Raw genomic sequence first — 13,983 nt, 5'->3', positions numbered from 1 at the left:
GTATTTGTAAATACTAGAAATTGGGCTGTATCTGAATACTCAACTACAGTATTTTCACAGCAGATTGCTTTATAACGTGAACCTAACTATGCTTACATTCCCTTTTAATTACACCATTTATATATACTTTAAGTATAGACATCCCCCTTAGGTGACTTGACTTAAGCTCCAGAAACATGGAATCTAAATGAAAGATACCACAATACAGAAACCTTCCAGAGTGGAGGTATACAATGAATCCTTCAGACTTGCTTTTCCCAATTCATGACCCACCACAGCGATGTTAAAATACTACAAGCTGTGAACCACTGTCTGATTCAATAGATTTAGCCCTTCAGTCATACTAAAGAAGGAATCAGTATGTCAATGACAAATTGCATTCACTAAACCCTACCATTTCCACAGACAACTCTCCAATACTGGAGTAAAACAAGAAAATATGCTTCGCTCTTTGGATATGGCAAAACTACAAATTCATCTTCATTTCAAGGAATAATAATGAATAACCTAACTAGAAATGTTTTCATCCTATCTCTCTGAGCCTTAGATTATCTCTTTAGTTTACCTGACTGACCTAAAGCATCACTGTAAGACAATTTGAGAGAGAGATTAAACCAGCAATAGAGACAACGGACCATAATTCCAGAAGTCTGGATTCTGTTTCTTCCAGTCTCACAGAAAGTAAAAATCACCACTTCTCTGCAATTGCATAAAAAGACCATCATTTTCAAAGTATGAAATGAACCATGGGGGACCTCGGGCTCAAATCCCACAATGGGATCCTATTAAAGCTTACAGGACTCAAACTCCAGTTTATATGCTCAGATCCTCCTATCTCGACATTCTGCTTGACTTAATCCAAGTAATTTGTCTTTTTAACATTTCTTGGCAGCAGCAGAGAGGAAAATCTGCACAGGAAGATCAGCTGCATTTGTATACTATATTAGAGAATTGTTAAGCTATACTCTTTGACATCATACCCTTTAGAATAATGTAGTCTACAAAGATTAATAACAGGATTCTTGGAAATTTTCAAATATTTAATACTGAGTAGACCAATTACAAGTAACTCTGAACAGAAGGTGCTCAACATAGAACTATTTCTTCCTTAATTTTACTTTGTTTTGATGCACCTCTCTCAAGCTACAGTGAAATTTGTGTGGTATTGAGCCACCTAGTGGTTACTTTCAAAAAAATAAAGGGCTCACTTTTAAAAATAGAAATCAAGTTGTAGCTAAGAAGAATTAAGATAACTGAGGATGCAGTAACAGAAGGGAATATATCTGCATGTTTGTTCCACTTCAATATAAAACTGGGTGTTCACAAAAGACAACTGTCCTGGTTTATAGATGTCCTGGCAGTGACATTTTACTAACACATCTTTTCAAGACATAAAAGCTACTGAGACTGTGAATTGGAACAGCCACAGTAGCTAAGTTGTCAGTTATACTCATGGAAAAAGTTATATTCTAAGGAAGTCACTGAATACAGGGCAAGCAATAGAAGAGGAGAGACTGAAGAATGTATTTATCACTATCATAGAAACATAGGTTACAAATTTGTAGAACTGCTAAACATCACCAAGTCCATTCCCTGCTTTCCCAATCAACCGTGTCATAGCTGTAATAAATTGTAACCTAAAACTAATTTAATTCCTTGTTTGAACTATTAGATTCCTGTCTATGCTTCCATAGCACTTTGAACCACTCTTTGGTTTTTAAATGTGGGATTCCATAACAAAATGAAAACCATGAAACTTGGTTCTTAAAATCTAGTGCTTTTATTGAAGTTTTATAGGTACATACAAAATACAGTGTATTATCAAAATACTTACAAAAAATGAATAGACACATTATAGCAAACACATGAGAAATATCAAAACAAAATTGCATTGAAGATACAGGCTCCGAGGGAATCCTGCCCAACTATTTCAAAAAATAACTCCCTAACAGTCTTTTCAGTAGTCTGCCTTCCTATGAGCTGCTGCTCAAAGTTGGAGAATGGATAATCATTGAACAATAATGTCAGAACATTAATAGAACTACTTACAAAGTCCCTGTTGTATTAAGGCAGAACTACGTTGTAGTTTTCACAGGCTTAAATTGCAGTTCTTCGAATAGCCATCCCATATGAGGAAAAAAAAAAAAAATGATGTGCTAGGTTAACGATAAGCCAAAGTCCAATTCAGCAGTATTGCAGATGCCATCAGAATACGCTCCTTTTTGCAGTTCCCTCCATTTCAATATTTGCTCTGTCAGCTCCTCCAAGTCTGTCACCAGCACCTCTGTTTTTGTCAAAGCAATGTCCTGAAGAAGAGAATTAGACTTCATCTCTATAACCTGTCAAGCTAGCAAGAAACAAAAATAATCTAAGCAACCCAACAGCATTGAGAAGCTTTTTTTTTTTTTGCTACTCACCATGTTCTTCATGAGAGTTGGTATCTGAGGGATACTTTTCGCACTTTGCAAATGACTTTCAAGCTTCTCAACGAAAGACACAGCCTCAGTCAACAACTCTACTACGTACCTGTAGCCAAGAATGAGCTCAAAAGTTGTGCAAACAATGCAGGATCTAATACTTTCAAGCATTCCTTTCTTTCCCACTATGGGTTTCCTTAGTCCTCTTCTCCATTTTTATATGAGTTCCTAGTCATCTAATTAATTTCTGTGCAATTACAATTCTTTTATGGCTCTCAACAACAAGTAAGGCAGGAGTTACTGAAGTGCATACTTCTGTAACTGGACTAGATTTTTAGACCATGCGGAGAAACACTGTTTTTTAAACATTTACTAAGTATCTCTGGGAATCATCCACACACTTATTCTGAACAAGTCATATTGAAAAGAAGACACCAAAAGCTACAGTAGTGATTCCTACCTATGGAGAAGGTAAAGGAATCAAGAATTTAACACATCCATTTAGAAAGATACATAATCAATTGTGTAGTCTTCAGAAGGCAAGACCAATCAACTAAGCAAATATTCATTAAAAAATTATATTCACAGAAAAGTGAATGAAAGCATCTGATTTTTTCTAAAATATAATTAGCTCAAATTAATTTGGACTCACTCAAACAAAGAACCATTACTTTTTATATGCTTACTTGTGATATTCAGCCTTAATAGGAAGGTTCTCTTGACATATAGGCTTCAACAGCCTCTTCCTAAGTTTCTTCTTCTCTTTCAGTACTGCTTCCAAGTGTCTGTTCATATCTTGCAATATCTGGCATTTTTTATCTATAAAATAAAATTGCAAAGTTGAAGCTATTGTCCTGCTAGAACAAGAACAAAGTTTCTTCTTTAGAAAGGAAGAAAAAAATCTGCTCTATCACTCAGGATAGTGTACACTCAAGATAGATATCATTAGTCAGAATGACTTGTGTTGGATTCTATAGGACTTAACATCAACACGCACCTCAAATAAAGTCATACATATTTTTTAGAGATACAGCTTTGTTAATTGCCTTACATCATCTATAGTTCTAAGTAAACTGTCTTGAAGAGATGAAACCCACTTCTTAAAACTATGCCATAGGATTGAAATATTACAGTGTACTTTACTAGCATAATGCAGTATTAGCAAACTAGAATCTTTAAGTATCCGTCAAGTCATAGGGGGAAAAGCAAGAAATACCAAGAAAATGAATCCATATGCTCCCCCAAAAATAAAATAAAACTAAGTAATTCTAGGCTCCACAAATGAAGTAGAAACGCATCAGGTTACTGGATAAGCAGTAAAGTATCACACAGGCCAAAGGAAGCAACACAGATGACTGATGATCTCAAAACTCCTGACGTTCCATTGAACTTGGGGAGCTGAGGGCAGACACAGACACACACACATTCTACTGCACATCCTTCTGATTAAGTTCATATATTACGCAAACAGTCTTTTGGGGAAGGTTAATAATATACTTGCCACCTCTAACAGTGGGAACAGCTGCAGTAACTTCTAGAAGTGTGATGTACTTAGATGAAAAAAAATCTGCTGATGCAGTCATTTAAAATTAAAACTCTTGTGGTTTTTTCCTTTTTTTTTCCCCTATGGTACATAGAAAACTTACCTAAGTAAAAAGGGTGAACTATGTCTGCTGTCTCCTTCTCCAACTGCAGGATCTCAGTTTCCAGTTTCTTCTACAAGAATAAAAATCGAAATGAAAATGAATTTTTAATGTACTTATCCAAATATTGCTGGCCCTCTTGGGGCAGGGAAAAGGTGAGGGAAGGAGAGGTAAGAAGGGGGACAGTGCACTTCTGAGAGAGTAGCCACATGCATAAGAGCATACTACCAATTCCCCTCAAGGTGTGTTTTTTTTTTTTGTTGGTTAATAGGAAGAGACAGTTAAAAAACCAAAACCACACATACAAAATATTTTGGTGATTTATTGGGAACTTGTACTGCAAGAGACAGATTCTGCAATTCATTCTTAAAACACAGATACTCACACGTCCTACAAAGCAGTTTCATAGCCTATATCCTGCTAAAGAACCTCTCAAAGCTTAAGTCTCCTCCTTTTGGCAAACACTGTTTTGTGATATTGTTTTAAGCTGAGTGGGAACCTCTCAGGTTAACCTCTTAGCTTTAATTCTTTTCAATGATAAATGAGCATAAGAACAGCATGCTTACTCCTATGGCTGAAAGCTGTGATCATTTTGGCTAGACAGGAGAAGATTGAAGGAAAGTACAGAACAGAATGACATAGTTTTTCAGGACACAGAACCGTTGCTTTACCTTCCTTAAGAGGAGACAAAAATTAACCTCTTTCACTGACAGCATATTAAACATTTGTCCAAAAAAGAATTTTGTAAGTATAACCTTCCAACAAAGACAGGGAAATATCCACCTCACTAGGAGCTGTAAACTACTCCTTCCTTCTGCTGCAGGGTGATGCCTACTTACTCATTCTCCAAAAAATTAGACCAGTGAATTTGTTACACTTTTGCAGTAACGTTTTGTAGCTGCTGGAGCTTACACCACATTGTATAATAAATACATCTCACATATTAGTGAGCAAATGCTAAGAAAACATCAACATAAAATGCAAATCAACCATCCATTTCAGACAGTAGGAAATGACTGAGGTAACCAACAAAATGGTCCAGATGCCTAAAAAGAAACACATTTTTTGAAATATAAGTGAACTATAAACTCTTATTTGTCCTTTAGTTTCTTCGGAAAGCTTCAGGTAACACTTCAGTCAAAGATGCAAACTACTACATCCTTCCAATTACACTGAAAACTTATTTAATCTTGTTATTTTTTGCTTTATGACAACTCAGTCCACTGGGAAAAAACTGCCAACTGTTTAATAGCTAAACTGTTAAAAACAAAATAGAAGAACAAGCCCGCCCCCCCCCACACCAAAAAAAAAAAAAAAAAAGCAAAACACAAACATGAAACAATGGCATATTTCAGTTTGCTGCCTCACTGGGTGAAATGTATTATCTTTAAGTATGAAGTGTTAAGAGTACATTGACAGAAGTAAAGGCTGTACCTCATTGATTTCTGCCCGAATGTTCGCAATTTTTTCCCTCTCAGCAAATTTTGCAAAGCATGTGGTATTTTGACAGACTGAATCCAATGTCTCCTGTGAAAGGAAGACAACAAGAAGGTCAGTCAGCAGCAAGAAGGCATCAGGCAAACTCTCAAGACTGGCACAGCAGCGCGGTTCAGCACTTCCTGCGTATCTGTTATTCCAAGCCACACAACCAGACCCATAAAGTAAACCCGAACAGCTGCTTTTAGGCTCTTCACGGACAAAACCGCCGCAGCAGAACGCTCCCCTTTATGCGGACAGAGGCGAGGGATTTGCTCCCGACAGCCGGGCCCCGCACCTGCCTCACGAAGCCCTCGGCCAAGCACTGTGCCAGCACGGCCGCCGCCGCCGTGGGCCCCTCGGACTCCCACGGGCTGGGGCCGGCCGCGGCGGCTCTCCGCGCCCAGGCGGCCCCCGCTGCCCCCCGCTCCCGCAGCCTCAGCGCGCTGCGCGCCCGCCCGGCCGCTCCGCGAGGCCTGGGGCCGGCGGCTCCTCCGCGGGGCCCGGGGCTGGCGGCCGCCGTTGCCGCGGAAACCAAGCGGCGACGTTCCGCCATGGCGGCCGCGCCGGAAGGGCGGCCAGATGCAGGTGCAGGAGGCTTGGAGCGGCGGGCAGTCGCCATGCCGGGCGTGACGGCCCTGCTGACACCGTTCCGGTTCCGGGGAGGCGGGGAGGAAGGGCGGCCGGTGCCCGGTTCTTGAAGGACCAGGGGAGGCGCGGCGGGGGCGGCTCCCTCGCTCTCTGCCTCCGCCGGGGTCGGTAGGTGCCGGTGCGGGGGCTCCCCGAGCCGCACAGCGGCGGCGGGGCTTGGGGAGCTGGGGTCGGGGCGAGCGTCGCCGGGGAGCCCCGGGGAGCAGGCGGGGTGAGGCTGGGGGAGCGGGGACTGCTGGCTCTGCCCCTGCTAATCCTCCGGCCTGAAGCTCCTTAAGCTCTGCTGGCGTGACAGGAGAGGGATGGCAGTAACTGCACGGAGAAGGAAGAGAAAGGAGTCGGGTCTCTGAGTGTTTCCAGGAAACTGAACGAAACTGTAGGATTAAAAGCAGCTCTGTCCTGGTAGATGCCACTGAAATCATGGAGAGTCTTCATAAACAACAGCCTTATATAACTGGGCCCCAAAAGAACAGAGACGTGGGAACTATAAAGTTTTCCCCATAGTTTTAACCATATTTATTGCGTTATTTCAATATGCAGACTGCAATAAAGAATGCGTCTTAAGCTGGGTAAATATTCTAAGATCCAAAATTTTAGAGAGATGAAAATGCAGCAGCAATATGGTTCAGTGTATTGAGAAGCTTTTAGTGTTAAGACAGTATGTGTAAAATGACTTTTTACATTTGCTTTATAATAGATTTCTATTGCAGTCCTCCAGCACAGAACAACAGAAAAACTGGCTAAAACTATCACTCAGACAAGCTCTGTACGCTTGACAAAGAAGTGTGAGGATGGGAAATAGCGCATTAAAAGCCCACCTGGAAACAGCACAGAAAACTGGTGTGTTTCAGCTAACAGGAAAGGGACTTACAGAGGTAATACAACTGTAATAGAATCCTGGCTGTTTGTTTGTATGATTGGCACTTCTGGAGGCGAATTCCCCCCTCATTGTTGTCATAATGCACTGCATACACGTGTTTCTCATAAATAGTGATAAATCTTATTTTAAGATTTTTTTCTTTCTTTTTGGCAGAGAAGAATTTTGCTTGCATTGTCTCCTGATTGAGGCTTTGTCTCTCAGGACACTTGCATGCTTCTGATCATATGCTTTAGAATGAATGCTTGTTAAAGAAGTATTAGTTATAATGTTGTTGTGCTTTAAAAAAAGAAAGACTAGAAACTTGGTAGAAAATGTAAATTTTATAACCGTATTATTTTGTAGAAAGATACTCTACAATTTGTCATACTTAGATATTTGCATTGTATTTAACTGTAGTCATTAATAGTCTGTACTTCCTTCTCCTTTTTTAATTTAAATTCTTTGTATTAAAAGTACCCTTCCTGGATGTTAGACTGTCTCCTTTATATCGTTTTCCCTTTCCTGAGAAGAAAAAATATTTAAAAAAAAATACAGAGGAGAAATCTGTCGACTTAGTTGCATACTACAATGACTGGACATTGTGATACATATTACAGCATGTAATATAGATATGTATTTCAGTTAAAATTTTAGACCTACATAACTTGAACATTTGAAGTTGTATCAAGTATTTAGATGATGTATCTTTTTTATTTCCCCTAGTTTCCTGAAGATCTGCAGAAGCTAACGAGCAACTTGAGGACAATAGATTTGTCAAACAACAAAATAGAGCTCTTGCCACCACTCATTGGAAAGTTTTCCTTTTTGAAGAGCCTTGTTCTAAACAACAACAAACTGAGTATGCCTGCTAATTATTATCTCCACAGATTTTTAAAGTAATATCTGACTTCTCTGATCAAAAACTAAATGTAATGATTTAACTCTCACAGGATGTAAATGGGAAGTTTAGTCACCTAAACTGAAATCTTTGGAATTCATGTACAGGAAAAAAAAACAAACCATAAATTCTTCAAAACTAGTTGCCAGCTTAGTTGTATTATCGGTTTAACAATGACATGTAAGTACTTAAAACCATATGGTTTGTGTGCTGTGACTTGTCTGATCTGAAAGTTTAAGTGTCAGATGGTTTAGTACTTGCATAGAGAACAGGTTATTAACATGATTCTTAGAAAATGTTGGCCATTGAATGGTTGTTGCTGCTTCTCTTGGACAAACTTCAATGGAAGTTCAAAAATATTCAGGCAACTTTATGCTATGAGAGATGCTGTCTTTTGGATGAGAAATACATTTCTTACCTCTTTATGGAAAAACTAGGATGAGGTGAAGAAGCTAACTGTTTTTATGTGTTCATTGTGTATTAATTGCCTTTTTGAAAAACAAATGTCATTTACAAATCTCTTTGTTTCCATAGTGCAGCTTAGGAGTGCTACAGGTGTGTGTAGACAGAATGAGGGATGGATGAACCCTAGGAGAGCTTACCTAGTGAGACTTATCTGATATGGTATGGATTGTTTGAGAACTTTTGAGTGAGTTAAGTAATACCTTTAGAGGGCTGCAGCACACCTGAGGCTGTGAATTGTATGGTGTATCAAATGTCATAGAATACATTGGCAAAGTGGTTAGTAAAGGGTGTAGCTGATGGTGTAAAATCCTTTCAGAGTAGTGTTTTCAGCTAGTGGTTTGAAGGTCTACCTTGTTTGCAGATTATTGTTGAGATATTTATGGAAGATGTTTAGAAATTGTGTTGTCAGTGGGCTTCTGTTTCTGTGTAGGGAATGTGTGCCTTCTGTGTAGGGATCTGTGCCTTCACTGGAAAATGTGGAGGAATCCTGTGGGAAATAATTGTTTTCCATGCAGAAGCTTATTTGACATAAATGGGTATGGAATTTTACTGTTCTTTGTTTAGGTCATTCCCTTTGTTCTGTGATTTATTTCTAGCTGCTCTGCCTGAGGAGCTGTGTAAACTGAAAAAACTGGAAACACTGCATTTGAATGGCAATCACTTGAGGCAGCTACCAGCTGCGTTTGGACAACTTTCAGCTCTCAAAACCCTGAGTCTTTCTGGAAACCAGCTTCGGACTGTGCCAACGCAACTCTGTGGTCTTCGTCACTTGGATGTGGTAGATCTTTCCAAAAACCAGATCCAAAATGTACCTGACACTGTGGGAGAATTGCAGGCTATCGAACTCAATTTGAATCAGAACCAGGTCCGGTAACTGAGATAGCATGTGGATTTGGGACAGAGCTGTTTATATTATGTTCTGTGGTCATACTAAGTCTAAGCTGACATGATCAAAACTTTATAGCTGAAAGACATACCACTTTCACACTGTAGAAATGGGAGATCATAACTAGAATTTATAGTCTGAAACATCCAACTGCCTGATTTGACTAACAAATACTGACTTTAATCATACAGAAAGTATTTGAACAGTTATTGAGTAGGAATCTGATAAACTGCCATGTAGATTGCCTGTCGTCACAGAAAAATAGAAGGTTAGTTGGACTTTTTGACCATTATTATTGCTTCTTACACACTGTTAAGTAGTTACTGTTAATATAATTTAGATTTACAGTATGATAATTGTTCCATATTAGTCTGAAACACAGGTCACTTTAAGTAGTCATGGATAACTAACATTTTAATCCCATTTCACTTTTTTAAATTTATTTCTACCAGATTTCCCAGATCTCAGTGCAGATCTCCCACTGTCCACGCCTCAAAGTCTTGCGTTTAGAGGAAAACTGCTTAGAACTCAGCATGCTTCCTCAAAGCATCCTCAGCGATTCCCAGATCTCACTGCTTGCAGTTGAAGGAAACCTCTTTGAAATCAAGAAACTCAGAGAACTGGAGGGTTATGACAAGGTTTGTATGATTTTTTTTTTTTTAAAAGAAACTTCTGGTGAACTCCTTACCCAGTACCTCCTCAGAATTCTAAGACAGCTGTTATGTTGGTGAATGAAAGCATAAACAGTCTATTGGTATTGTCACTTGTATTGAATTCTTAACATCTGAAAAGAATTTCAAGAATTTGTCAAATATTACCTTTCTTATAGGATTCATGATCTCTGTTCTTTCATCAGCATCTTTTGAAGGGTAGCTAATGATGAGAGGTATGCTGAAGCAAGTCTTTACTTTGATGAGATGGAAAAGCAGGATTAAAAAAGGAGGCTGAGGCTTTCTGTCATACTGCAGTCTTAAGGGTTTAACATCAGTTTATCCTTAACACTTCAGATTTGACTTCTGTACCATATAGACCATTCTAGAGTACGAGTCAATTACAGCGAATGGCAGAAAGCTGTTGTTTTTGTTTTGTTTTTTTATTTATAACACTAACACTGGCATCTATGAAATAAAGTATGCTTTAGATTCAGAGTGCTTTTGAGTCTGAAGCAGAAATTTAGCTGCTTTCATTAGTAATGAACCTTGTATTAATTTCTGACTTAGATTTTTTTTTTCCTTTGTAGTACATGGAACGGTTTACAGCTACAAAGAAGAAGTTTGCGTGATCATTGTTCTGATCCTGTGTATCCCTGATAAGAAGAGTTAGTGACTGAGGCACCCGCTTCACAGACCTGAAGCAAGACTGGTGAAGGAAATGATCAGAGTACTCCCCTGTAGCAGTCGTACAGTCTGTTAAGGCCATATCGAATAAACTGGAACTAGAGAACATGGGTACTGAACGGGTAAACCTGTCTAGGGGCCAGTTTTGATTTTGAACCACTATAGCTTTTAACACAATACATGTTCTCCTTTGCCAGGGCTCATTCTTTAATAGAGAAAGGGAAAGAGCATTTCAAATTTGCCAGTTCCCCTTCATCAGGAAGCTGTGTGTTAAGCTATAAGAGTCATTTCTCCTGGAAATATTTTTCCATGCTAGTACATGGAAGTTTTGCTATCAAAGGAGATCTGAAAAGTTGTATATTTTGCAGTAAGCACTCTTCTACAGAGAAGAACTTCCACAAATAACGTTTTAGTTCTTAACCTCTACAAGTTTTTCTAATGAAGCACAAACAGTTATGGCTAAATTTTTATCAGCTGCTTCCAGTGAACAAATCATGGTTTGAGCATCCTTCGTAGACTTTTTTCCCATAAGCAGGAATTGCACTACAGTCCTATTCTGCTTGAGCTGCGTCAAATAAAGATGAGGTTCACCTTCAATGTATTCAGTAAAATGTATATTGCTGGAAAATAGAAAAGCCTTGCACTGACTGTTTGTAAAAGTCTTAGCTGTCACCCTACTGCTGCTGCTGCCTTACTATCGCTGCTGCCTTACTATCAAAAGCATCTAGAAAGACCTAAAAACGTATGCAGTTATTTAACTTATACTGAAGATGAAAATGTACTTGTTTATTTTAGTAAATTGTTTTCAAAAATTAATTTCAAGCTTATTTGGTGTAGCTGCTGCTGTTGTCACTTTAACCAACAGTACAAAGGTATCATTAAAAAACATCACTATAGATACACGGTTCCATCAGCTGTTGGTAACAGTTGTACTTCAACTGCTTTGAGACTGCAGAGAAGTCAAGTATGTCAACACTGTGGTAGTAATTCAGTTAAGATGTACTGCATCCTCAAAACAGTGAAGTAGGAAGAAATGTACTAAGTGCTTTTCTTGGCAAAATAAACATGGATGCATCTATTCCTAATGAGACTGTCTTACAGTCTCACTGAATGTATTAACTAACATTCTACACCTAACCTTTCCCTTTCCTACACAAGGCAAGAAAAGCATTTATACAGTCAACTTCTTAAAGGTGCAAGTATAATCATTAAGTGTACTCACTGTGGTTGTTACCTGCAAACAGAAAGAAAACATTAAGAAAAATGAAGTGACCTTTGTGTCAATCTCTATAACCATAATTATGATAAAGTGTTTATTTTATAAGATGCTCAGAAAAGTCTTACACAGTAATACTTATTAAATAACATTTTACGGGACATCAGTTCAGTATTCAAAGGATGGCTGTAATCCATTCTTGAATAGCCTGTGGGTATGCAAAGATTGCAAGGGTAGGTTTGTAGAATCCCATAATATGCAAGGACACAGATTTTATTTCGTACATTACTTCATTACAGATCAGTACAAATAGCCACTAGTAAAGCAAGTATGTATTTATGATTAAGTACTTTATGCACACCTGTATGTTATTTAAAGAGTTACAATATGGTGTAGCATTTGCCAAACTGCTTCCAGGACTGGGGGTAGCTAATAATAGACAAAGTTTCATTTTCTGAGATGACCTGCATTGTGGAGTCCAGAATCAGCCAGATGTTCCCAGCAAGGGTCCAGTCTGTCCCAGAGATCTCAAGCAGAGAAATTCTCCCAGGAGAGCTCTCAGGGAAGCCCCAATTTGTATAGACAATGAGTTACTTTCGGATTGTTAGAGATATCACCATCTGCTCTTGCTAGCTTTTATTTTCCTACCTGGAACCACCATGTTTATTTCCCCCTCAAACCAACTTTTGCTTCCCCAAACTTTATAAAAAAAGTTTCCTAGATGAATTTCTACTGTTTCCAGGGGGACAGTTGTTGCGGTTTGTTTTTATGTTTCTCAAGGACATCTGAGGATGTCTCAGGCTCTCAGCTACCCAGCTGCATTTCAAAGATGCTCTGGGTTCCCAGACTGGCAAATACCTTATTTCAGTGTTGTTGTCATTATAAACAGGTTGACAATAAGCAGGTTGACAACAGCAGGGAACCAGTTTTACTTAAGAAATTCCCATTCCAGGTGCTATTCTATAGGAAAAAATAGTAGCTTCCAGTCAGAAGTAGCTGACAGCAGGATGATGTTTACTAGGCTACTTTGTTTTGCAAGACATAACTAGGGGAACGTTTCAAGAACACTCTGTGTATGTCAGCATAACTGCATGGCCTTATAGTCAGAAGGCAGAAATCTGTTCAGCTCCATACAAACACACTTCACAGGTTACAACATGTAAAAATCTGGCAGTGAATAGGTAAAAGCCCCAGACTTGCTTCAAGTTCAGCTCCTTCTACTTGATACCTAAAATCCCCTTTGAAATATTAGCTTTCTTCCTACAGATTTGCAATGCTTGAGACATCCATAGAGCAAAGCCCCTCATGTGGCAGGTTTCCCATTGTATGAGAAAGGAGCAACTCACCCAGTCAGACAAGCATGAAAGAGTAGGCCATCCACTTTGCAATATTATGCTGTGGTCTTTTTGCTGGGACAATCTGTGCTCAAACATGCTACTTTTCTCAAGTTTAACATTTACTTAGCAAGATTCCTTTGACTAGTCAAAAGATATGTAAGAATAGATGGTGTAGTTAAGTATGGGAATATCAGCAACAGAACAGTTGGAAGAAAAAGATGCAGTTAGCATTGCTATAGAGAACAAAGCTTACTGTTTTTAAAAATATTGAAGTTAGATACTAAATCTAACATATGGAAACCTTTCAGTTATACATTGTTAGGCTCCTTTGCTCCCTTGGAGTTACAACAGCTACAAAAAGATTTGTAAAGCAAAGGGGAGAAAACACCATGCCAAATATTGATTGCTGGTGAATTAGTCCTGAATTATCCAAATTTCTATCAGAAACAGAAGGGTATTAGTTTCAGGGGAAAAAAAAGCTGGCTGACACCCTCACATCTTAGGTCACAGCAATAAATACGTTCAAGTCATTTAATGTAACATTCTGTACACTTAACCTATTAGTAATTGTGCATTACAGTGGGTGTGGGGAGAAGTGACAAACTGCTAATTTTCTTTTCATGCATAACTATACTTGCATCTTAGCTTAGGAATTACTGAGGTAGAAAAAAATAACCATTTAAAAATCCATGCATGTATTTTATTTGTTTGATTTCACTTGCTCTCCAGTTTTTCATGGTATTCAGATACACTTCATATATTTATTCAATTAACATTTAGATAGTGCACTGCTGTTTC

At 38.7% G+C, this 13,983-nt stretch overlaps 2 protein-coding genes across 4 annotated transcripts; one reads left to right on the top strand and one right to left on the bottom strand.

Annotated features, from left to right (window-relative positions):
* Positions 1-1,770: 1,770 nt before the first annotated feature.
* On the bottom strand, positions 1,771-6,158 carry HAUS2 (HAUS augmin like complex subunit 2). Of its 2 annotated transcripts, none has more exons than XM_040557348.1 (6): positions 5,835-6,158; positions 5,495-5,587; positions 4,064-4,133; positions 3,104-3,236; positions 2,418-2,526; positions 1,771-2,306 (listed from the first exon to the last, which is right to left on the bottom strand). In XM_040557348.1, exons 1-6 carry the CDS (start codon positions 6,156-6,158, stop codon positions 2,157-2,159), a joined length of 879 nt encoding a protein of 292 aa, XP_040413282.1. In that variant the 3' UTR covers positions 1,771-2,156. The 2 variants fall into 2 exon arrangements, with proteins under 2 accessions (XP_040413282.1, XP_040413284.1); XM_040557350.1 differs by having other exon boundaries at positions 2,205-2,347.
* A 3-nt stretch (positions 6,159-6,161) lies between these two features.
* LRRC57 (leucine rich repeat containing 57) lies at positions 6,162-11,444 on the top strand. 2 transcript variants are annotated; one of them, XM_040557351.1, is made up of 6 exons: positions 6,162-6,295; positions 6,898-7,062; positions 7,770-7,905; positions 9,006-9,274; positions 9,748-9,933; positions 10,536-11,444. In XM_040557351.1, exons 2-6 carry the CDS (start codon positions 6,979-6,981, stop codon positions 10,575-10,577), a joined length of 717 nt encoding a protein of 238 aa, XP_040413285.1. In that variant the 5' UTR covers positions 6,162-6,295; positions 6,898-6,978; the 3' UTR covers positions 10,578-11,444. The 2 variants fall into 2 exon arrangements, with proteins under 2 accessions (XP_040413285.1, XP_040413286.1); XM_040557352.1 differs by having other exon boundaries at positions 6,202-6,295; positions 6,885-7,062.
* Positions 11,445-13,983: the final 2,539 nt, after the last annotated feature.

This window comes from Cygnus olor, chromosome 5 (assembly GCF_009769625.2).
Source record: "Cygnus olor isolate bCygOlo1 chromosome 5, bCygOlo1.pri.v2, whole genome shotgun sequence".
Lineage (NCBI taxonomy): Eukaryota > Metazoa > Chordata > Aves > Anseriformes > Anatidae > Cygnus > Cygnus olor.
The sequence above is the reverse complement of the archived record's forward strand: the minus strand, read 5'-3'. Positions and strand labels throughout refer to the sequence as shown.

Bases quoted from the DNA above. Each gene is read 5' to 3' on its own strand.
- LRRC57 (XM_040557351.1), top strand. From the start codon at position 6,979: ATGGGAAATAGCGCATTAAAAGCCCACCTGGAAACAGCACAGAAAACT. The intron at 7,063-7,769 runs GTAATACAACTG...TATTTCCCCTAG, and splicing joins CAGGAAAGGGACTTACAGAG to TTTCCTGAAGATCTGCAGAA. The intron at 7,906-9,005 runs GTATGCCTGCTA...ATTTATTTCTAG, and splicing joins TCTAAACAACAACAAACTGA to CTGCTCTGCCTGAGGAGCTG.
- HAUS2 (XM_040557348.1), bottom strand. From the start codon at position 6,158: ATGGCGACTGCCCGCCGCTCCAAGCCTCCTGCACCTGCATCTGGCCGC. The intron at 2,527-3,103 runs GTAAGCATATAA...TCTTGGCTACAG, and splicing joins ATTAAGGCTGAATATCACAA to GTACGTAGTAGAGTTGTTGA. The intron at 2,307-2,417 runs GTGAGTAGCAAA...TCTCTTCTTCAG, and splicing joins CAACTCTCATGAAGAACATG to GACATTGCTTTGACAAAAAC.